General features: G+C 43.5%; 1 protein-coding gene across 1 annotated transcript in view; it reads right to left on the reverse strand.

Moving 5' to 3' along the window:
- The window catches only part of wwox (WW domain containing oxidoreductase), a 142,235-nt gene that overhangs the window by 85,940 nt on the left and 30,345 nt on the right, over window positions 1-25,950 (reverse strand). Inside the window, exons 6-8 of the mRNA XM_082540323.1 lie at window positions 15,203-15,291; window positions 11,081-11,266; window positions 8,589-8,853 (exon numbers count right to left, since the gene is read on the reverse strand). Of these exons, the coding sequence (XP_082396449.1) occupies window positions 8,589-8,853; window positions 11,081-11,266; window positions 15,203-15,291 (540 nt within the window). The remainder of the gene's footprint in view (window positions 1-8,588; window positions 8,854-11,080; window positions 11,267-15,202; window positions 15,292-25,950) is intronic.

A 25,950-nucleotide genomic window follows, 5' to 3' on the forward strand; every position in this document is an offset into this window, starting at 1 on the left:
ATCACCAGTGCAAGGAGGGACTGAAGAGTGTTTTCACACTTGCTTGCACTGTTTCAAGCTCATTCGTGTTAACTTTTGAGATCAGTGTTCCAACAGTAATGTGCTCGATGATACAATCTATAGCTCTCTGTTGCATGTGATTAGGAAATGCATGGAAATGGGCAGTATTGAATATGATACAGGTAGTGAACCCATCTGAATCGCGCCTCCCATAACCCTAACATAATACATATCAGATGGAGCTGTGAGCTGCATGTGCTTTTAACACGTTAGAGCTGGCCACATGACACGAGAGCCAGGGTCCACGGGTCAAGTAGAGTCAAACCAGGTAGGCGATTGGCTGATCAGGTCTGAGTGTAATGATTAATCAATGGTTGAATGCATTAGCCTAATCTAATGGGCCAGGTGGGAGAGGACAACGGTAGACGCATGGAACTCGTGATTGAGCACAACATGCAACAGCAGTGCAATCAATAGCATATAGAGTGGTCTAACCTCAGTGTGTGGTGGTGGCGACGGTGGGAGAGGAGGGCGTCCAACCACAGGCATTTAGGATGTGCTCTATACGTGTGCGAGCGTAAATATGTATGGTTGGTTGGTTCCTTTTGGACAAAAAAGGAACCGAGCTGTGTTAGTCTGACTGAGTGGATCATGATATGATCTGGGGGAAATCAGAGCTCCCGTTTTTGGCCAGCACCTCACACACCTGAGTGAGTAGATACTGTTTGTTTCTACTCTGCAGAGAAAAAGAGGGCAAAAAAATGAGACCACACTAGAAACAGTGAAAAAATAACTAAAAGACTGACACGGAAGAAAGGCTCCTCCCTTCTGTGTTTTACCCAATCTTCCACACTTCTCATTTATAGCATATTAGCCTGCTTGACACTAGTCGGTACACTGAATGCAGTGACTAAAAAGGTGACAAAACACTGATCAATGCATGAGGAGATCAACCATGAAGGGATCCACTATGAAAAGAACAAAAAGGCAGACAGGAAGAAAGAGAATGCAAGAGAGAGAGAGAGAGAGATGACAACTTAGGGACAAGAGCCAGTCAGAGCAGAGGACAGGTCTGGGTCAATACTCGCACCACATACTGCTGACACTGCACCACTCAACACGCGCACACATGCATGCCACACAAACACGCACATTGTCACAGACAGACAGACATCAGACCAATCAGTCAGCCGGTGTCAATGTTTCAAGAGGAAGACGGAGAAAAGAAGAGTGTGAAGGTATGTAGCTGTACAAAAAACAAAGTCAGACATGCCGGATATCCACTGCGTTCAAGGACATTTAACAGAGTGAACTAAGTCACTGTGAGCCCCGTCCAGCTTTCTTACAGCTGTCTATATATTAAGGAAAAACAGCAGACCCAGTATTTAAAGGGTCAGTTCACCCAAAAATTGAATAAAACAGTTTCATTTAAATTCTCAGCTGTTTCCAGGCACATTCCTTGTTGTGCTTCTAACTTAAAATTTTAATACAAATCAAGTTGAACTTAACTTTTTTCCTTTTCCATTTTTTTTTTACATCATGTTTTGATTTTTTTCAAATAATATTTACCAGCTGATCAATCAAAATAGCAGAAAACTAATTAGAAAATATCTAAATCAGTTAAGTTAACAGCAAGCAGTCGCTCAATCTTCAGCGTGAATATTTCATGGCTTTCTTCCCAGATAGCAATTTTTTTTTCCGGATGACTGGAGAACACAAAACATTTGAAGACATCAGATTTATCTCAGTCTTTTATTTATTTACATTTTTCCATTTCATAGACCGTATGACTATGCGGTTGATTTAGGGATAATCATCAGATTCCCCAATAATGAAAGAAATAATAATGAACTGAAGCCTTTACCTCATTGCACATGCAGCATACATATAGAAAACATCAAAAAATATATTTTAATGTGATGTATTAGTCATCCAAAACTCTTCTTTGCTGCATCCTGTTAGATTAGCTTTTGTTTTTTTTTTTGTTTATTCGGTCATGTGCTTTAGCTTTTTAGTATGTGCATATGTGTTTGAGTGTGAGTGCGTGTGTGTGTGTGTGTGCGATTATCGCAAAAGAGAGGTCTCTCCATCTTTGAAATGAATTAGCGTGTGGTGCCTTATTGAGTGAGGTGCAGTGTTTAAGTGAAACTGATGAGAGATGTGTGAGCAGCGAGGACTGGGCTATAAGTATGTGACTGAGGTCACAGGTTAATCCCTATTGATTTACTCCACCGTCTGCATACAGCAGCACGGGAAGACAAGAAAGGGGAGGCCTGCCTTACCAGCTACCACACAGAACAAATGCAGTATTTAAAACAAAAAAAACATCTCACACCTGCACCTCTGCACACATGTTAAGTGGGGTAAAGACAAGAAAATTAAGCATCATTTAATCCCTATAAAGTTAGTCGAACGCCCTCTACTTCTAAATAAGCATCAATGAGCAATATGATCATTGATTCAATTAAAACATGCTCACATCCTCGTTTCATTGTTTTAAACAAAATAAATAAAAACAAAATATGCATGTTTGCAATGCGTGTATTTGTTAGACAAAGAGAAGCAGATTTTTTTTTTTGCTTTAATCTGGAGAGCAGGTGAACTCACAGCGACCCCAGGCAGAGACCGCCGGGCCCGAGTACGTTTGAAAAGAAACCAGAATGAAACCTAAACAGAGCTGTATTTACAGTACAAACAGCATCCTCACAATCTCATCCCACAGAAGGACAGGTGAAATATTACATTAATATGAACAACTATTAATAATAACGCCCCCCACCCCCTCCTCCTGCACCACCTCTTGCCCCATCACTCCTTCTCTCTCTCTCTCTCTCTCTCTCTCTCCGCCTCTAATCCTATCATGCGGGCAATAAGTGTATGCACCATGAGCACATTTAATTTCTGCGGTTGGTTTTCAGCGAGCCCAGAGGTGAGCCTTAATAAGGATCAATGGCACTTTATCTGGGACAGCACCCACTTCACAGCATGCAAATTACACAGCAACCCTTAAAAAAAGAAATGGATTTAATTAAAAAATGTAGAACCACGGGCTCTGGAAATTCAATTAAAGGATTTATGCAAAGGTTGGCTAGCTTTTTGTGTTGCAGTTCCTGCTTATATAATGAGCTTTTCATATTAAAAATCAATAGGTAATCTGGGCTAGGGGATCGGCTGCTTATGTACATTTTTGAAATCAATTTGAAAAATAGTCCATCAGCTCTGTGTGACAACAAAGAAGGGAGGGAGTGGTGCGTGCATGTGTGTGTGCGTGTGTCAAGTTGTGAGGGTCAGCAACAGGAAAACGGTACCAGTGGATGAGTGAAAAAGAGGTGATAGGTTACATCTCTCCTCTCTGAGGGTTACAGGAGAAAAGCTCTGAAGCTCTAAAGCTATGAGAGACCAAGGGTGAAGGAGGCGATGTGGAAGAGTAGAGGGTAAGTGAGTAAGGATGTCTCTCTGGCCAGGTCACTTTCTGGCTCTTTGGCCTGTTCTGATCCCTTCTATTAGAGAGAGTGTCCCTTGGCAGTCAGGGTCTAGCTGGTTCTGACCTGTAGCTCTTGGGTAATTTAGCCCAGCCCCAACTCAGACTCAGCCCCGACTCAGACAACCCCAGCTGGGGAGCCGTCCTAATGGTCTCCCTGAGGTGTCTGGAGCTGGAGGAGCAGAGGATGTGGTTGATTCTTTAAATGATGTTTCTTCACAAACAAATCTTAGCCAGTCACAGAAACACGTCTTAGAAAGAGGTACATGCAGAACTCATGCACGCAAAAAAAAAAAAAAAAGTGACAATCTTTTGCAGACTTAAGCTTTTTTTTGTTTGTTTCATTGTTGAGAAATTACTTCTTTTCTTCTTAAACTTCTTCTGTTTTCAACAGGGATATTGTTCATCCTTCCTTCACACTCATGTTGTATAACTGTACGCAGGCATGAGGGGTGAATGACTGACTGCATACAGCAGCAGACTGTCAGCATTTGATTGGTTCTTTATTGATCCAGACACGCTTTCCATCACATCAACTCATCCACAATAAACCATTTACACAGTTTCCCTGTGCAATGGAGCACATAACCAGGCCTCAGGCCATCTCTGTGCACCAACTGGGCGTGCGTGCGTGTGTGTGTGTGTGCGTGTGCCTGTGTGTGCCTGTGTGTGTGTGTGTGTGTGCCTGAGCATTTGTGTGTTTTCTTTAATGAAATGGTATCTCCATGGCCAATAATCCCAGTAACAGGATTGGGCAGAACACACATGTCAATACAGGCAAATAGGATTGTATGCTTTTATCATGCCACACCAACACATCTTGTTTCTCACTGCCTGCTGATGTCTCTCTCTACGTAGTGCAGCAGCACGGCAGGATACGTCTCGCAGGAATATCACATTGATTATATCTAGTTCTTCAAAAATGGTCTAAAACATGGCCTCTAAAGGAAATCTGAATCATGACAGCGTGTGAACCTCATGCCAGTTGGCATAATATGTAATATTCTTTCTACCCCACTAAAGAGAAACCTACACAGTGTTTCCAGTCAGGCTGGAGCTGACCCCCTCCTGTGTAGCCCCTAATCATCCAAGAGGACTCTATTACAACGGCCTGGCAGCTCATCTAACCTCACAGTGAAGAAGGGTGGGGGGGGGCGGGCGAGGAGATTGGGACCTCTGCTCCTCTTTCTTTCCACATGGTTGAGCAGCACACACACATACACACAGGCTTCCTAGGTGTACAGCAAAGCTGCCCGCCTCTTTGGGCTACACCAGATAGGAGATGGAGCATCTGACCTTATGTCTGGCTGCAGGAGAGAAACCGATACCGAAGTAACAGTGCCTGCTGTACTCACACATAGCACCAACCAGCCATTCTACGGTGTGTCTGCTAAATGGTAATGCTGATGTCTCTCTTGCAGGATTTGTCTCTTGGGTTAACCCCCAAGCTGCAGGATTGAGCTCCTGGTCACATTAGGCAAGGCTCAGCTGAGAAGGAGGCAACGCCAGTCCCACATCTCGTGCCTGAACCACTGACTGCTGGTGCCTGGTCAAAAGTTCAGCTTGTGCATATGTAAAAAGGTGGCTGGGTGCCCGAGGCAGGATCTTGGGTAAAATAATCATGCAAAAACGCTAAGAAGCATGGGACTAGGCGTGAGCGCTGATGAAACCGGCCTCTGGGAGAATCGAGGCGTCTGATTGGACCAGTAGAGCCTCTTAGGCCTGTGCCCACAGCACCCCTCCCCTCTCTTTACCCATTATAGTGGATGATGTACTGGAGCCACTGCCCACACACTGGTCTCCATTCAGCTCAGCACTGTCTCTGCCTATAGTTAAGGTATATACTTGATGGGTATAGGCTGAGCCCAGCTGCTCAGAGCCTGAGGGTATACCGATCTTGAGGGAGCAATCAGTCAGTCAACAAAATGTCACAGGGTCAGCGATCCAGCATGACAGGACGGTGACAACTTCACAAAGGTTACAGCCAAATTAATAACTGCAACAGTCACTGAAATTCATTATGTGCTGTTTAAAAGTGTGCCCAGAGTTCAGATTAAAAGGAAACCATCTACAATCTAGAAAGACCCACAAATCCTACAATGTTTGATCAAATAAATCGACCAAGATCTGCATCAATCAAACTTTTCTGCATTAAATTGCTCTAACTAAATCACTTGACAGCAGATGTTTTTTTGCCTCTCTCGCTCTCTCTTAGGTCTCTCTCTCTGTCACACACACACATACACACACAGACACACACACAACTTCAGGCCAGATCATTTGGTGCTGATAATCACACCAAAGGACACAGGCAAAACTCCCACACTAAACACGCTGAATTAAAGAAACAGGAGTTACAGGCCTGGTTGCACAATCTCTGATAAGTAGATCAAGGCACAGGGAGGGGAACATGATGTTAGTGAGAGATAGTTTGGCTGATTAAAATGTCATGGCTCTTTATAGATGTCTTTCTCAACTCAGCAAAATTGAATCAGTTCTGTGCATCAATAGCAGAGTGGGCTGGGGCTCCCTGCTAATAGAGAAGTTTCTTTCTCTTAAGTTCAAACCACAACACAAGGAATGCAAAAGCGAGGAAGTCACACATGTTTTGATTAGACGTGACCAAAGTACGGCAACAAGAAAAGAGACAAAAAAAGCGTGCAAGTTCAAAGATAACATAAAAGAGCAGGAAACAATTAATAAGGGGCGAAAACATGGGTGTGATTAAATGACCGACCACGGCACATATAGCCCTACATGACATTTGATCACCTTTACAATAGCAGTCAATTAATGACTTGGGATCACATGTAGCTCCAGGTGTTCCAGCCGTCTCTGTGTTGCGAATTCATGCGTGTGCTTGTCCATGTGTGTCTGTTCGTGTTGAAAAGCTCTATTTTACCCCACCTGTGCTCATATAAATCAAACCTGTGCTTTAAATGAGGGGCTGGTTATTTGCGCAAGAACACACATGGGGGCTTTGTGATTGTTTTTTGGAGTCAACATTCTGCTTATGTTTGCATCCCAGAACAATCTCCATGGATCCCGCAAGCGTACGCAAGCAATTAAAGCGATAGCATCTTCATATCCCTGCAACCAATAACTGAAATAATATCACTGTTTTATTAAGCCCTTAATGTGGGGGCAGAAGGAGTGAGGAGTGGGATTTTAAAGAGGATACACTTTCAGGGGCCTTATCAAGCCCAGATTTAAATAAGAGCAAATGCTCAGCTTAGGGGTGCGTCTGTGTATCTGTGTGAGTCTGTGCGTAAGGCTGTGTGTCTGCGTGTGGCCTTTATCAGACATTAGTTTTAGCTAATCGCTGTGTCAGCACACCAGAATTTAATTACTAGCTCTACCTTTGTCCTTTAATATTTACTAACATCTACACTTCATTAAATTAATGACATATAAAATTTAAAAAAAGAAAAAGAAAACCCTCTGCTAATTGGTTATGTGTGCTTGCTCCTAAAATGTTAGCACCCATTCCTTAAGATACATGAAAAAATACACAGAAGTATCATCCAGACTAGGGTAGCATTCCAAATAATGTGATTAGAAGGAATGCTGGACAAACTTTGGCTTTTACGAATGAAACACGGGACGAAGTGATTAAAAAATTAATTCTAAAATAAAGAGACTGGACGCAAAAGAGTGCTTTGTGACAGAAAAAGTCAAACTGAGGAAATATTCAGCCTGGCATTTTGCAAAAAGGTGCTGAGGAGCCGTTCCTCTCATCTCTCATCCTATGTCAAATGGCGGAGAGACAAATGACGGCCCGAGGCCTTGCGTCTGTCAAACATGATGGATCAGAACAACGCTTCACTAAAACTCCACCACGCTGCCTTTCAACATCACATTTTCACTTCAGTGCAAACACTAAATTGATAAAGTATGAAGAACAGCTAATGGAAAGATGTAATAGTCAAACTAAAGCATATATTAGGAGGCTATGGAGCCTAAAGGGTAGAGTGCTGCTATCCATTGAAAAGTCTTAGAGAGCACAGGACACAATATGGACTGAAATAAATCACGGTGCTGGATTTTATCGTTCATATCTAAAGCGTGTGAGGACGTTAACCTCAGGCACCTTATATCATCTCGTGCGCACACACATATGTGCTATTAAAACGTTCCCACACATACAAATCATGCAGATGCTTACACATTCACAACAGTTGGTGTCTGAGCCACACTGTAAAGGTTAAACCCTTCACGGGAGTTTAGCTGTAAGTTGTCCGATATCTTATGATCCAACCAGATGCCACAGCGGATGCTGTATGCATGTGTGTATAGCTGAAGTAGTGCTGGGCAGCTTCATTACTGTAATCCCCAAAAAAGACACTGTATCACAAAAGTGCTGAGCCAAACTCAAAATCCTTCCTTAATGCCATCCTTCCAAAACTGGGTAGGAGTTCTCAGATCAGCCACAACTCAGGTACAGATGCTAGAGGTTCTCCTATACTGTGCGCTTGTGTCTGTAAAACAGCAGTGGCCTTGCAATGGCACCCCACACAAAACTATACCCATCCAAAATATACTGATTGGTCGGGGAAACTTAAATCACTGCAACAACAAAGAGCTGCCACATTCAGTAAAAATGTATTAGGCACAGAACTTTTTTTATTTTAGTACTTAACTGCATAGGAGCTAGGGCTGGGATTAGGCATTAACAGCAGCCTATAATAGTCGCGGTTCTCTGGAATAGAGTACTGAGAGGATAGAAAACTGTCTTTCAGGGTTAAACAAACAGTGCCATGCAGAAGAGGAAAACAAACCACAAATATCTCTCTATCTATTAAACCCAGACTCTTTCCCTGAGCCTTCAGCAGATCTACCCCTCTCCATCCTGTTCCTGTCCTCTCTCCCAGAAATGTGCCAAGACAAATACGCCGGCTCTGTAAGCGCTATATGAGAGTCACAAATTCACAGACTGGCTTTGCATTTAGAAAAATATAACTAGCTGCAGAATTACTCCAGCGCAATGAAAAGTAATGTCAAATGTTAACCAGTCGAGCGTTTCAGCGAGCCTTCAGGTAGGCTGAGCTACAGCCTGCGCACTCGTGAGGTAATATAACACTTTCTCCAAGCTTCTTTTCTCGCTTACCATAGACTTTGTGAAAGGTCTGGCCAGTGTGAAGAGAAAGGTCATCAGCCACCAGCTCCGGTGTATGGAGGTGTACATCATGTTCCCAGGATGCAATGCGTTGGAGGTGACACCGTAAGGCGAAAGCCGCCGGTGGAGCTCGTTGCTGAAGAGGATGTTGCAGAGTTTGGCGCGGTTGTAAGCCAGCATGGACCAATAGTCCTTCTTTGAGGGGGACAGCAGCACAAGGTCCACTTTGCCACATGAGTCTAGGAGGTCTGTGAACCTGAAAGATAGTTTGCATTAAGAGTAGTTAGTGTGAGTCTGCCTCGGCCTGCGCGTAGGCTTTCCGCCGGCAGATGTGTGGCGCTTTCTGCATACAAATCAAAGACGTGACATGATGTTCTTTAATTGCCTGCGACAGAGCTGTTAAAATCCAGATGTTTGACAAGGCCCCTTAAACATTACACTACTCGTTGTGTTATTACACGCTCACACAAAAATCTCAATACACGAAAACTACACTGTGTATTTATGCGTCTGTGTGTGTACGTATGTGTGAGAGGCGCGGGATGAGGCTCCAAACCAGCGGAACACATCCTACATATTAATCCAGTCATTAGAAAACAACCAATCAAAATGTCACCTGGTTTCCTTGTTGTGATTTTACAAGCTCGCTGCCTCTTGTTTACTGTCGCCTTCCGCAACATCCTTGCTTGGCTAAATTACAACATCTGCAGGCTTTTCATTTCATGTGCTGCAACTTCGTAACTACTTCAGCAAGTAGAGGTTAATAAATCAATTGCCTCGACGCTAAAGCCTTTTTTTTTTTTTTGTAAATCAAAATTTGTTTGCACGACAAGCCGAAGCTGTGCCTCGTTACAATTGAATGAGGTCTCGTAGTGATATTAATGTCGAGATTTTGGTTTTCAAACATGTCGTTTACTGTCTCTGAGCTGCAGCTTAGATATTTCAGAGGTAATTTCATTAAGGATATGATCTCTCGTTTGACCAGATCTGATGTAGTACTAGAGTAAAGTAAACCTGTATTGGGTCAATTCCACAGTAAGCCCCTGTGGTGGAAACTGATAAAGTGTCCAGCCATTACTCCTGCGTCCATCTTTTCCATTCCTGTCCCTTACAGGTCACTGCTTTACCAAGCGGACAAGGGGCTTAGGGAATACAATATACTGCCAGGTCATGGGTCACCCACTGCATGTGAGGGGAGGCTAAGTAAGTAAACATGAAATCAGCGGAAAGTGAAAATAACACAAGCAAAAAAGGGAGGGACTTCAGTGGATGTAATATAGGTCTGGAATGAGGTGGACAGAATGGAAGATGCAATATGAGATATTGTCTACTTTTGCTCCTTTATTCCTTCTCTCTAGTCTGTGTTAGTGTGTAACTGACTCTCTCTGGTTCTGCTTTAGCCTGCTTTGAAGGGGTTAAAGCCACTGCTGATTGTTGAGGACAGAAGGAGAGAGGCAGTGTTTGTGAGGCAGAAAAGGAGAGCAAACTGTAGGGTGAAGAGTAAGGAGAATACCTGTGCATTCTTACCACTGCAAATACATAAAAATAGTACACATCTTCCTTATTCTAACCCGACAGCTTTTACACAATCAAAACTTGCCTGTACCCACTTTTCTTACTGCTTTAGCAAGTTTTGTGTCAATCACATGTCAATATTCCCTTCACGGCAACCTTTCCTTCCATGAGCTTTTCCTACTCCGTCTTCCTCCGACTTTTCCTACAGCTTGTAATAGCAAAGTGACCCCAAGTGAATCCGAGTGTCAAACCATCCCCTCTGCTGCTCCTGCCCAATCATGCATGGCAGCCTGTATAACATAACTCATATGAGGGCCCCTGTAATAGTGCTGCTGTTTGATCTGCTAGAATAACTCTGCGTATGTTCGCGTTGTCTCAGGTCACTCTGCCGAGCTCCAATCAATCACTGCTTGGCCGTCTGACTGACTGAAGCCACGATCAATGCTGCACACAGACAGGGACTGGCTCTAAAATACATGGCTCGGGGTCTGGGCTTACAGATTACTGCAAGACTCTGCGCTTGTCTGCTGCATAACAGAAAAACTTGAGCCTTTGGAGTTCCTTGAGAAAAAAAAATGGAGGAAAGGGCTGAGTCAGGGGGGTCAGACATAAAAGAGCAGATACTTGATCAAAGTACATTTTAGCTGATAAGGCCATCCATCATGCTGATGATACGTTTAATTCACAGTGACAGCATGCGGAAAGGAATGAGTTTGAGTGAGTGAGGCTGTCATGTTTGACAATACGCATAAAGTCTTATCTGTCAACTCGTCGGGAAAACTAGCCAGTGCAGCGGCTTTAAGTGCACGACTGGCGATGAACTCCTGAAGACTAGACAGGCTAGTTCTGGGCAATTATCAACGTGACTTTAATATGGAAAGACCTCACTGATACAGACAGCAACCTCTCGACAATCAAACATATTTATACTCACTAACACAAAACTAGTCAATCTTCCTTTTCTTTACCTATGTGACTCAGAGGAAACCACCACGACACGTGCTGGGGCTGAACGACGCAGCACGTCTTGTAGACATTGCACTAGCAGGAAGTGACCCAGATGGCAGATCTGGAAGGTGGACTCCAGGTTGTCTTCAGTCAGCATATAGGGCTGAGTGCACACTGCTGCGTTACACACCAGAATGTGCAGCGGCCTATGGGAGGAAGAAAACAGAAAAACAAAACATGTTTGACTGATTGTGAAGTGAAAACAAACGGCCAAGGAAAAAGATTTCCTACCATATCAGGATGAAGAAGATGTAATGAGAGACAGAGGGAGGATTTTTTTTTAAAAGAGGAGAATTAGAGAAAAATGAAAGCAGAGAGAGGAAACGGGGTTTCTTATTCCAGAGTGCGGTAGACTTTAGAGGTCTCCAGAGACAGAGCATCAGTAATGCTGATATGATACAGAGGTTTCCAGTGCAACTCCCTATGGATACACAGCTACTGTAGATACCGAATACAGCTGGCTGGGATCCAAGAGCAACACCACAATGAAAAGCAATCTCAAACAGTTTCAACACACAGGGGTGGTGAAAGTAATGGATGTTGATACTGGCTCTGTGGAAGCACTTTGAGTAACCAAACCTACCAACACATCGACTCAGAAAGGCCAAGCAGAAGAAAACAGATCAAAGAAAAACCACGCGCTAAGTCATGGAATAAAAAAGGAGCTGGCATTATTAAAAAGGTCCAGTGAGAAAGCATATGTTTTAGGAGACGGAGACATGCAAAGCATTTTTATTCTTGCAGAATCCGTGTGGGCGACTGAGCAACGCTTCCCGCTCACACAGAAAGGGAAGGAGATTGCTGGATTGGTCAGGGCAGCGAGAGATCCTTGTCGGTGACAGCGTCGCTCCAGCGAGCTCAAAACCACAGTAACACAGTCGAACAATCCAAACACACCCCACCAATTTTTAATTTCTTCCATTAGAATTAATTATGAGGCCGAAGGCAATTTGTGTACCCTGTGTTTAAGACTGCCTACTGGATTAATTAAAAACTGGATGCTGGAAAATTAATGTGTGAATTGTTATGCCTTGCTATAATGAGCCATCCCATGCTATTACATAGTAGTGTACTGTACGATCACCTTCAGGCCTCTGAACACACAAGGTTCATTAAAGAGCACCAACCTAGGCACAAGTCAACTTAAAGAACGCCGACCTCAGCGCTTTATCGGCAACGCACACACTAGGAATGTGAGATATTTAAATTTTCGCCCAAAATAAAACAATTGAGGAAGACTCACTTAATTAAAAGAACATTCGTAAATAAACAACCTCTGCGACCTGAGTTTAATCCTGATAACACGAGATAGGAGAGTAAAAGTTGCTGTAATGCTCAGAAATTTGCTCAGAAATCGCTCTAAGCTTAAAAGTAGGCAAAAAAAAAAAAGACTGGTTGTTTTTGCCCCAGTGTTCACATGTCTAATAGAGTGTGAAGTACAGTAACAGTGTGCAAACCTCTTGGCTCCATCCCTAATTTAGTGGCTAGGGGCAGTAATATCACAGACACAAAGCCCGACCTCCTCAACCTTTCACTGCAGCTGTTGATTTAAACTAACGCTTACGGCACTTACACCTCTTTAGCATTGCATGTTATGACCTGTAAAGGCAAAAGAAAAACAAAGCATCACAAATTGGTGATCAAAAAACTCCACAAATAAACAACTTTCCTCTGGTCAGTGCAGCGATTTCTCCCATGCAGCTCAGATGGGCCTCTGGTGAGTCTGCTTGTAATGTAAAAGGCCTGTTAATTCGACTGCCCACCAGTTAGTCCCTCTCTCATAAGCGCAGGTCTAATGAATGTCTTTAATAGGCCTACTGCTGCACACCACATTCCCTCTGTCCACATTAAGACCTCACACAACACTGTGTGCACCGTGCAATCTCAGCGCTGGTCAAACGAGGGTGTTAACTACCGAACGGGGAGACATCAGTTTATATATTTACTTTAAATAACCCCCCTGGGTATGACCCCTGACCTCTATGATAATGTAGGCCAGCAGGAAGAGATTGCCTGTGTGAGCTTGGCTCGTACTGCTGGTCGTTAACGATGCACTTTGCTCCAAACACATATACAGTGGATATGAGAGCGCCACTCATTTTGACCCACATTTAAACTCGCACTACAGAAGCAACATAATAAGGGAGCAAGAAAATAATCCAACCCTTACAAGAGTATAAATGAATGGAAGAATTGTGGACGAAGGTTGTCTGGTTTGTATATAATTTTTAGTTATATTCATTTGTTTGTTTAGTTTTTAAAAATCCTCTATTACATTTTAAATGCTTGAAATTAAAACTGAACTCAGTAAAAACAAATCAGAGGTGAAAACAAATTCCACGTGTTAATTACGGACCGTTCAGTAGAAATTATATTATGGCCTTCTGTCAGTGCCGTCCTCCATCAATTACATCCCAATGAAACTGCGCCACATTCAACAATATCAATATCCAGGTAATTTCATTTCAATGGACAGGCAATTAAAGCAGAATCGGGGTCAATGGAACACAAAGCAGCGTGAAAGCCACTGACTAAAGCACTTAAAAGCAAGAGAGTGAGAAACGAGAGAAGGAAAAGAAAAAGACTCTGATTACATTTCACCTGTCAATGACACGCTGCAGGAGCATTATTGTGCATGTGCGTATGAGCATGTGTGTGTGTTTGTGTCTGTTTGTCTCTGTGTGTTTACAAGTGTGTGTGTGTGTGTGTGTGCCCGCGTATGTCTGTATGCACATATTTGTGCGTGCTGTGTTTGCCGCTCCTGTGCATGTTATGCCTGAAGACATACGTGCAGTAATAGAGTGGTGGTAGACTCAGACAGCTGCCCAGTGCCATTCACAGCTCAGAGCTCCCAGCCTCCACTCTGCTCTGTTCGCCTTCTGATGAGAATTAATGTACTCTGACGTCCCCTGGGAGTCCCGCACTCCCCCCCCAACAGCACGGCTAATGAAGAAATACAACCTTGCCAAAATACTGAGGTGGAGAGAGAACGACACAGACGTAGAGACGACACGAGAGAACGGGAAAGAAAGAGAAACTAAGGCAGATAAAACATTTGTAAACAGTGATATGCAAAAAAACTAAAGTGTGAGAGGACTGAGGAGTTGAAAGGAGGCCAGCATAACTTGAGTGTGGGTGGGAGGGATATATGTAAGCGCAGGGAGGGAACTATAGGACACAGAGTGAGGGAAGCCACCGTGAGGTTTGGCTGTGACCCAAGACACGTGTCCTGGATGGCCATAACCTGCCCCAGGGCTGCTACGGGCGATGACTGCCCGGCCTCTCCCCAAGGGGCTCCCTTGACACCAACACCCCCTGCGCACACACAAAAACACACTCCCCTGCCTAGAGACCTGCGGGTGGATGAGCCGTATGGATGATAGAAATTATGACCCCAAAATAGCAACCGTACGAGCGGCCACGGGACGCAAGACACATGCTATAAAAGCTGACCACCACAAAATAAGTGCCATAAAGTGTGTTCGACCAATGTCAAGCAAATCGACACAAATAGACACACTCACTCCTGGGGCCTTCCCCATATGGTGTCCATCAGTAACATTTTAGATGTCCTTTCAGTATGGCATAATAAAAGAGATAAATAGTTGCTAGTCCTAAATAAAAGACGCTATTTAGTCCCCACAGTTTTAAACTTAACTGTTTATTTATTCCTGCTTTTAGACTAAAAATAAGTCTGAGCAACTAATAGGAAATGCCATCATTTTTTTTAGTTGGGCACGCTGCCATAACTTTAATTAACAAATCAGTTTTAAACCAGCTCTTCTCCTGTGTTTTTCACACTGGAGATTCTCCATGTTGTTTGATTGTCCAGGTCCAACATCACGCAGGGCAATTTTCCATATGCAGGGCACCTGCATGAGCATCACCATTTACTGTGTGGTTTTGTGGGACCAATGCCAGCTGAATTCAGTTGTGACCAGCTCAAAGGCAAGAGTAAGAGGAGACAAAATTTATAAACGGCATCTATTACACCACGCCTGCTTGATCCTAAAAAAACACACAACCTGCATTTCCAAAACAAGGAAGGGATGAAAATGAACAACATTGTGTTTAATACTTACAGCTTCATTGCTTTGAAAGATTCAGCAAATTCCCTGACGCTGCGCAGAGAAGCCAGGTTGCACATCATTGCTTCAACTCTCGCTTTGTGCTGTTGAGAAAGAGAAAACAATATGATCAGAAAAATACAGACGTAACAGCAAATTAAAAGACATTTCAAAGACTTTTTTTTAGTTTTTTGCCCATTTTAATCGTTGTTGTCAAAGGAAATAGTGATCACAAGTAGAGGCTGAATGTTTGCATTCTGTTTTATTTCACAGGACAATGCAGTGATTCAAGTCCTGGAAGAGTGATCGCTCTTTGCTTGTAGTCCCCATGTTTTCCCCACTTTTACTTTGATGAGAATCCAGGTTTCCAGTTACCGTCCTGTCTAAAGACTCTTAAGAAACTCATAAGTAGTGACAGTGTCCTCTCCCTGCATGTTTGGGTGTGGCTCATCTCACACCATATGTTGGCAGACAGATAGCAGAGAAGAAGAAAAAGATAAATGACTTGAGAAGTGAATGCATAGCTGCATTTACACACTGCTGAAGACAGGCTAAATATTCATCATCCCCTCCATCCTACTGTAGCATTGTGCTGCAGGGCAAAGGCCTCAGCAAAAATGCATGCAAGGACCATATCTGTTTAATAAAATCATACAACGGGGTTCATCAAGTCTGTCAACTCACAGTCTTTCCATGCCTTTCTGTCTCTCCCCACTCTTCCCTTTATCTGCTGAGGCCCTCGACCAAAAAAGCCAGATTCGGTCTACCTGCCCATATGAGCTCACATGGGACTCTGGCATATGTTAGCACGAGTGCGTGCCGCGTGAATTGAGATGGAGCATGTAGATTCCAGACTCCAGAGCATCCCTCATGCTCTGGTCTCTGGGCACAGTAGCACCAGGTATTCCTCCTTCCTCTCACCCGCCATCCCAGAGGAACACTGTCAGCTCAGATTACACCCGGAAAGGCGTTCAGCTCGCCATCCGCCACCACTGGTGTTGCTCCCCTGCATCCCCTCTGATCTGATCTCCTGTCTCTGGGTGTCATATGGGAACGTCTTTCCTCAGCGTGTCTGTCTCAGCACAGCTAAGTACACATGACACTCACAGCAAGGACGCTCCATGGAGCAGTGAGCACAAAGAAAACAATAAAGGGTTAAGAGCATCTTCTGATGGAAATGTGATTCTTCAGGCATTTTACAGACACCTTAACTGCCCCAGGGTGTGTTTATACATGCATACAGAGGCACACGCACACCCGCACACGCACACAACAAATTCAATGTTGTGACTCAAGGGTAAAACCACGCTATCACACCATTATCTATGCCTGAATTATTCTCTTGATGCCACTCTATGCCATTATATGGATGCTATTACAGAGCATTAAAGGGCTGATTATGGCTATTATAGATATGATTATAGGGTACCTGCTTATATGATCTGTACACAGCAGTAATCACAGGTGAGAGGAGACAACTGTCTGATTTAATTGCTTATATGTGCAGTGTGCATTTATACTCTTTGCCACTTTCACAAGGTATACATGCACATAAATGCAGGTGGATTGAAAAGTAATATTTGGTCACCAAAGTAACAATATAGTAGGAAAACCTCATTTGTAACACATATGTTTAAAAAAAATCATCTTCAGTTGTTCATTTTACTGTGAGAAAAATGAGGCATTACCTCCGAACAAGGTCAGAAGAGACAGCAGTGTGATAATTAACAGGTCACTATAAGGCCTCCTCAACAGGATAGCTCTCTATGTGTGTATGACCAGCAGAGAAGATGAGAGCAGGTGTCAGCTTGACGAACACATATCCTCTTCTCTAGAGACATGGAGGGAAAGGAAAGGAGAGATGGAGTAATGGGAGACCAGAGGGAGGATAGAGGGGGGGGTTGAAGAGGGGCCACTGGAGCAAATCCAGCAGGGAGAAGGTGAGCAGCCTGCCTGCCCGCCCGCCTACCCTCCCCCTGCAGATTGAAGTCTTGCGAAGAAAATAAAGTTTATTGCCTGGAAAGAGGGGGAAAAAGCATGTAAAAAGCATTAAAGCGATGGAGGTGAACAATTAGACAGATGGCCAGGTTTTGGAAGGAGAAGAAGAAAAAAAGGAGTAGAAAAAGACGGAGAACGCATAGACGCAATCGTTCAGGGTTTTTATGAGGACCCTGACAACTCCTGGTCTCTTCAAGGGCGAAGGAAAAGTGAGAGGCAGCGAAGCCTCTCTGGTTAACTCTGGAGCAATCGCTGAGTAGGCAACACCACAGAGCTCGGCTCAGGGTGACAGTGCTTACCGCCCCCCAGCTACACACAACCTATCGCTACAACTAAAACAGAAAGGCTAATTCTGAGAGAAACGCGGTAAATAAGCTCCAAAAATGAGAAACCGCTGCAAAGTGAGCGTCCTCGTGTCTACGCGTTCGCAAAACAGGCACGTGTTCAGGACAGAAATCGGCAAGGTCACCGTGAAGATAACATCACCTGATGCCTCAGACTACCGCTGCTGCCAACACCTCTCACCTGTCACCTGCCATCAAACCCAGAAGACGAGCTATCTGTAACAAGACAATGACCTTTAGGACTTTCACCATAAGGAAGGAGAGAAGGAAGGACTAAGAGCAAGGATGGAGGCAAACAGTTAAACTTTTCCTCGGTGAATACAGAAAGTTGGCAACTGCAGAGGTTCTCCTTCTCTATCCTGCTCTTTTCCGCGGCGTACCCAGGAATGACATGTGATCACTGCTGAAAGAAAGATGGAGAAGGAGGAGAGGATAGATGGGGAAGCGCTCTAATACAATTATAACCGGGGCCATCCAATCCAATAAAATGAAGAAGTATTAGAGCAGGGGAGTCCCATCCTGTTCAATAAGATACTAGACCACTTTACTAACTCTTAAAACACACACACACGTGTGGGCACACACAGGTGCACACACTTCGCTGACCCCTTTAATAGCACAGAAGCCACCCCTAATGGACGCAAGCAAGTGGAACCACCAAATAATACACTGTCTTAATGCACTAGACTCAATCTCATCCCCCTCTCCCCTTATCCTTCTCAGCCTTCACTCTCATACTTTAACCCCTGCTTCCATCTTCCCTCACCTTGTGCTGCTCACCACCTCAGCGCCTCTTATAGATCGCCAATGCAGAGGCAACACTTAAGGAATCAGAAAAACCCCTATATATACACAAAACACTTAGCCCGCAGACCCCGGTTAACGCTTCAGACGAGGAGAAGAAGCGAGTAAAGGAAGACAACGCAGTGTCGAATTCCTGTGGTTTGAAGTATCACTCCTGAATATGAGATTCGTAATATTAATATAAAGCAACAGCAGTATAATATGGACATATCCTAACCAGCAGGTGCAGAGGTAAGGTGTTGTAATGGCGATGAAAGTGAATGAGCAGGGAAGACACCATGTGAAAAGGGCACCTTATAAAAGCAATTAGAGAAATGACTTTGAGCCCCTCTTCTTGCTCTGTAGATTAGAACAGGCCTCGGAGGGAGGAACACCAAGGAACTCAGATCTCTATGACCTTGGCCGCAACACACCATACTAAATTGGCCATCAGCTTTTAAGACTCATATCATAGATATATATTTTTAGCAAAAAGAAAAAGAGAGAAGGAAGGAGGGGGGGGACTGTGGAATGTGCAGGTCATATATCATCCTGTCACAATTATGACGTTTGTTCATAAATACCAACCAATCTCCTCTCCACCTGGCTAAGTCACATGCACTTGTGCCTATGCATGCGCTATACACCGACAAAGAAATTAGACGCACACACACACACACACCCCACGTGTGGAGAACGCACATGCACATCGCAAATAAAGAAAAGGACACATCTGGCTGGGTGCCCTACCACGGGTCTGAGAACTGACCTCCACACACAGACAAAAAGACTGAATACACACTCAGGTAACGACATGCATTCGAGCACCTAACGCACAAATGAAAGCACGCGTTCTGCACATTACAAACACTAAACACACACAAACAAACAAAATGCACGCCCGCACGCGCGCACACACACATCCACTTACTCACTGGCATGCACGCACACTGCAATTAATAGGGAGGCAGGTCTCTGGTGAGGAAGAGAAAGTGCCTGTTCAGCACATACAGGCAGAATATGCAATTTCCTCCAGTTAAGTCTGTATTAAATTGATTTCTTCTTTCTCTGACACGGACTGGGTTTTTCCCCTCTAATGAAAGCTGGATAATCTACAGGTTTTCCCTTTCCTGAAATCAAGTTACAAATCAAGCAATTGCAGGGGTAGATATGGGAAAGGTGAAGGAAGGACATGGGATGATTTTCCAGATGAGAAACATGAAGAATGAGGCGCCCACGTGCCGCTGCTCGTAACGTGGGCATCAGGGGCACCTGACACGCGTGCGGGGAGCAAAAAGGCCAGGCCTCGGTTAAGTACTCAGTTGACATTTCTGGTCAGCGACGGCCGTGCCATGTTAGTAAGCGCGGCTCTAATAACTGTAATTAATTAAATGCGCGAATTAGTAAGCACTTCAATGAGCTAATCATTCATTCAAACCTGTCAGGAAGTCACATGGAGGCGGAAAGCTGGAGAAAAGCGCGCTGAGCAGAAAATGACTTTAAAAGAACTTAAAGATGAACAGTAAAACAAAAGGTATTTAGTTACTTTAATGGGTAAAAGCAGCAGTACAAAAATATACGAATAATTAAATTCAATCTTTTTTAGCAGCAATGTGTAATTTAAATAAACCAAAAGTAGTCATTACAGAGGCAACGTTACATAATTACTTTTTATAACACCTATTAACTAATGTGTAAGCAGAATTTTAATGGTATAGCTGGTAGAGGTGAAGCAGTTTTAAGTACTTTATATGCTGGTGTAATTTAATTTTACTGAATAGTGAGGTGTTACATTTTATACGCTCATTACAGGTTTTCAAAATCTTTAACTTTAACTGTCAAATAAATTTAGTGAAGTAAAAAGTGCAATATTTCCCTCTAATGTAGTAAAGCGGGAGTATAGAACAGCTTCTGTAATGCATACAATGCATTATAATACAGCATAATATAATTCAGCAAAAACTGTCTTAGAATATGCTGTCATTTTTAGAAAGTGATTCCAAAAATCTAAATTAACGTGCAACCAGATAAAACCAAATTCACACAACAATATATAAGAAATTATGCAGGGAATTATTGGGGTTTGGCTTTTTGGGGGGGTTACTGCTAGTAAACATGAACAATGGCCATGTAAATATACAGATGAGCAACTTTTTGGAGGCTATCTGTGAGGTGAACGGACTGCACACACAGAAAAAGAGCGAGATGATTTTGCATTGAAACTTGAGGTGATCGAGCTTGGCGTTATTTTATAGCTATTGAGACTTTGGCTACCTTTCCAAAGAGACAGACAGGTCAGACAAGAGGAAAAATAAAGACAGAGAGAGGGGAAGGCATAAGAGCAGACAACGAGAGAGGGAGAGAGAGACAGCGATGGGAAATGAAAAGGACAGGGCGGTCATCATAATTGCAGAGTTTGCTTTTCGGATGCAGACAGACCAGGGCCATGGGGCCTGAGGCAGATATCGGATTGCACACAAACACACACATAAAGCACGCACGTACAAGCTGACACGTGCACCCATATATACAAACATGCACATTAAAAATATTTCACCACAGTGGAAGTGTTGTTTCATTAAGAAGAAGAAAAAGACGGTTAATATAAAATCGTTTTGGTTTTTGTTTATGTTTCATAAAGAATCAAGTGTGAAGTCAGATAGCAACATCCAGCTTTCAATCCTAACGGTGTTTTATCATAAAGCTTTCTGTGTCAGTGTGCGTGTCTCCATTTCTGCCTCTACTTCCCTTCTCCCCTCCTTCATCCAGGGCACAGCCTGATCAGATTTACATTAAAAAGTGATGGAGATTTAAATAATGTGTCTATGTTCTCAGAAAGACATCAAGAGATTTTCATCTTACTCTTCTCTTCTTCTGTCTCTTCTTCTCCATTTCCTCACCCTCTCCTGCTCCTATCTCCCCCCCTCATCTTACCCCCTCTATCTCCGCCAGATTCGCAGACAGTGCACATTTTCCTGCATGTCTTCAGTGTAACCGATACCCCTAACAACCAGGATTTTAATGCGTTCCATATTGCTCCCTAATATTTCAGATCTCAGAATAAGCACTGGCAATTACATATTTACACCCAACTTATTTTGCAATTCTGCACAGGGACTTTAGTGTCTGGCTGAACAGCGCACGCAGACTTAGCTGCTGATTATGTTGTGGTTAGATAACAAAAGAGATGGAGAAAAACTCCTAGGCCCTGTGCATTTATATTGTATATACAACTTTCTGTTTGGGCGTGTCAGCAATAAAGCTCCGTTCGCTCAAGTACAAAATAATGCGTTCTTTTCAAGTGCGACAGTAATGTGATTGCTTTATCTAAACCTGCTAGTTTTACTCTGTTTAATTTCTCCTGAAACGCTTGTGCTTTGTGCCATCTCAGTATCCAGAGGCCTGGTAAAGCACCAAAACCATTTACACAAATGTATACTGTTGTAGTGAACACACATCGGCTGTTCAGAGATAATAAATTAAGCCCCTTTGATTTGGTTATCCGAGCCTCCTTTTTTGTATCAGCGTTATAAAAACATAAGCATAACATAATTGAATAAGAAAAGAATCTTGCAATTAAGGAACGTGTAGGCCTTTGATGTGAGTAAGTGTATAATAGGCCTTTTGATGAGGGAATGTTTTATACTCCGCAGGGTCTGGTATGCACTTTGATTAAAAGCTCTTTTGTTCGGCAATATTCTAAACTGCTTACCATTTTCCACTGTCACAATAGTTTAGTCTGGAAAGACAGGAGATGGTGCCTTTTGCTCTTTCTCTCTGGGATAGAAAATCTTGCCCTTTCTCGTATGAAATCACACGGTAGAGATACTCTGTTATCACCACGAGTGCAACAAACGGGGAATGTAAGAGTGACCTTTTAGCAAAGGGATAAAAGGGAGGCACCATCTGACATCAGAGTGTTTGTTTTTACTATTAACATTAATTCAATTTCCAAAGTCAGGAGCACGTTCATCAGCAACCCGCAAATGCAGGTGCTGAAGCACGATTTACATGATCTGTCCTGTCTGCTGATAAGGGTAGTTTTGCATTCAGTGAAAATGCTTGGCAGATTTGAATAATAGGATTCTCATCATGTATCTTTAGCCCCTTGTCGCCTGATAATAGCCTAAGAGACTCTGGTTGAAAAATATAATAAGTGCGTCATGTGACCTCAGCAGAGGTCGAGGGTCAGCGAGCCACGGATCGTCAACAGAACACTGGCGTGACAGAGAATAAATGATGCCTTGTAAACAAATTGAATTATTGCTTTAATTCATGCAGTCTGATTCAATTTGCAGGAGGAGCGATCCTACACAGGGGAACGGAGGAGTGAAGGAGTGACAGCGAGCAAGAAGGAAAGAAGAGGACGACGTGGACGCACACCTTCCCCTCCATCACTCCATCCCACGATGTCTTTGGCTCCACTGAAGAAAAGTAACTGCATTAAGAGTCCCGATCATCTCGCAAGACTGCGTGCTGCTTTCTGTAGACGGCGCATCTTCCTTTTGTCTCTCAGCTAAATGTATTAAGGTTGTGTCAAATTAAGTTCGAGCTGGGACCACTGGGTTGACTTTCTGCCCTGGCGCTAAATGAGTGACAATATCTGAATTTTATAAACTGGTGCACCCAGAGCATGTTGATGAAGAGGTTTCTTCTTTTAGATGTGGATGCGATGGAAAAAAGGAGAGCTAAAATCTGAAGAAATCTGCTTATTGTGATTGGCAAACAGGAAAGCCCATCCTCCTATGGTACAACCCATGAACCTAAAAAACCCCGTCTAAACCATCAGTATTACTTTCGTCTATCACCCAAAGCTACATTAGGTCTCTCCTCAGTTTGCTCCTTAATTCCATCAGAGTAATCCCACATTATTGCCCTCTAACAGTACCCTAAACGGAGAATAAAAAGTTTGCTCCCCTCTAGCAGTGTATTACCAGGAAACAACAGGCCCTCTCCTCATTAAGTTATAGATATAAATGCTCCAAAGCATGAAATTACCCCCGAGCCTCCCTCTCCAAATAACCTGGTTTGCAAACAAATGATCCGAGCACAAGCAGTAAAAGGCAGATTATTAAAATAATAGGAGGGATTTAAATTTGCATCCACAGAACAATTCGGCAAAGGACTATGCAATTACTCCTCCTCTCCTCCTCCCCTGTTCATTCCACCTCTCTATACCGGCAAGCCTAGAGTCCCTCACACTTTATAGTGTCCATCTGTTCTGTCTAAGAAACAGGAGAACATTCTGGTCTCTTCAGGTGCATCTGCACTTGTGTTGATGTAGCTAAATGCAGGGATGTGTGAGCTAACTTGGTAGTTTGTGGAGCTTTTGTCGAGTCAAAACCACGATCAATTCCCATACTCAGCCCTAGCCAAGTATTTCTCTCCTTCTATGATAAATATCTAACTTTATCCCGAGACGATAACAGTGCCTCCTCCTATGCTGGGGTAAATGGGGAGCGATGAGAGAGTGAGGTAAGCAAGAACGGACAAGGCAAAGGGTGCTCAGATCTGCATTACCTCTGAGTTATGGCCTCCATTTGCATCTCAATCAGCCTCTTTGGAGAGCCTAGCACCTTGGTAACACCCCCATCACACCACAGCCACCCCAGGTAATCAGCGAGATTTAGTGGGACTGGCAGTCTACCATGGGCACCCCCTGGCTGGGGCTCGCTGCTCATTCCCAGCCCCTGGTTTCGCTAAGGGCCCTCTGGGCCACATCCAAACACCGGAGAATGGCAGCACTTAACAAGACTGAGGAAGACCAAAATAGACGAGCAGCAAGAACAGGCCATAAAAAAAGAAGGAAAACAAAGCACCCATGTGATCGTAATACATCTTCCCGCATAGATGTCTGCATAGTGCTCTGAATTGCTGCCTCATTATAGCAGGGGGGTAAAGAAAAAAAAAAAAAGAAAACAAATGTGAACTTGTGACCTCAGGTGAGAACATTTTGTCTCCGAGCTGATGATGACACTGACATCGCCGCGCTGCACCCCTGCAGCAACATCAGGCTCTTTCTAACGTGTAATGGGAGTATGCGCACCCACAAACAAGCACACACGCACACAGCCACATGGTGCGATTTGCAGATAGTGAATGCTCCACTTGAGACTTGCCTCTCTAGTTAGCACTGTCTCATGGCTGGACCCTGCTAAGGCATTATTACCTACAGTCAGCCCTATTGATATTGTGACTCCAGCATCTGTTCACCTCCTTGTTACTGCATGGACCCCAGCACACTGTCCTATCTGACTGTGTGCATGGTTTGTGTGTGTGTGTGTGTGTGTGTGTGTGCATCTTAGACCTCTGGGCATGAGAGTAGTCACTTTGCACAGTAGAAGACGAGAGGCTGAGGAGGCTAATAGAGAACCACTGAACACACCAGGGGCCTAATCAAGTGCGAAGGACACATACCCACAGCTCCAAAGCTCTCTCTTAAACAAACACTCTGGCCTTTCTTTCTCACTCTAATCTCACGGATGCTCACAGATACCGATGCCACATCACACAAACTCTTTGTAAGCAAAACAAAAATATAACGAAGAGGGGCGAGACCGAACTTTATCTGCAAATACAGATGGCTCGGGTGACCATGGCAAAAAATAAATAAAAAAAAGAGGGAAACAAAAGGCAAACAGGAGGGGTGCAAGGAGTGAAGATGGAAAGACTAAGAATGAGGAGCTGAGTTTCAGTTATCAGAATCAAATATTAGTGGGGAAAAAATGGGGAGTGGGCAACATTAATCAAAGTGTTCACCTAGTGGGCAGCCATATGGCAGATCAGCACGCCAACAGTGCAAACTTGCTGATCTTCAGTAACGGAGTGCAATTAATTCCACTAGCTGCATTCATCTCTCCCTCACACGCTGAAGGAAGGGAGGTAGAAAAGAAGGGGAGAGAACAGAGGAGGGTTTGTTATGACTCTTTACTCTTCCTTCTAAACTCTTTTTTCCCCCCCAATCTCTCTCAAAGCAGAGGAATCAAACCTTGGTGATGAATGAGGTGGACACAAGGGCCTCAGGTAGCTCCTGTGGCGATGGTGGGGGGGGAGCAACGAGGGGTGAGTCAAGAAAAAGCGAGAAATTAGGAAGCGGAGAGGAAACAATGGTGGTGAGGGATTAGCTTATTGTAACATTTGTTCAAGGCATTTGTAAGACCTTGAAATCTATATTTATGTGTCTCGTTTTCCTTCAAAGACTTATTTTTCCTAATGAACACAACCTAGTTTAAAAATCTGAAAAATCCCACTGCATTTACTGAAAGTTTATAAGGCAAACGGTACCAACAGCATCACCAAAATGACTAAATTAGAATGCAACTCTATTTGCAAAGCATCGTAATGAGTGTAAGGCACGCACAATACCACTGGTCAAAAAATAAAGCCTCATAAACACGATGTAAATCCTATTATCCAGCCCGCATAATAGCTTTTTTACACAAGACTGTGCAAATAAAACATTGTGTCTATTAACGTTTTCCAACTCTCCCAAAAATTTATAGTGGTGCTCATAAAATCCTTTGAAAAAAAGGCCGAAAACTTTTTTGTAATTTGCCTGCATTTGTCAGAGAGCAGGAATTAAAGTTTGCCCTCTTAACAAGTGAGGCACAAAAATGCAGATTAACCTCAAAACTCAAT

The sequence above is a fragment of the Aulonocara stuartgranti genome (assembly GCF_965226115.1).
Source record: "Aulonocara stuartgranti genome assembly, chromosome: 7".
In the NCBI taxonomy this organism is placed as follows: Eukaryota; Metazoa; Chordata; class Actinopteri; order Cichliformes; family Cichlidae; genus Aulonocara; species Aulonocara stuartgranti.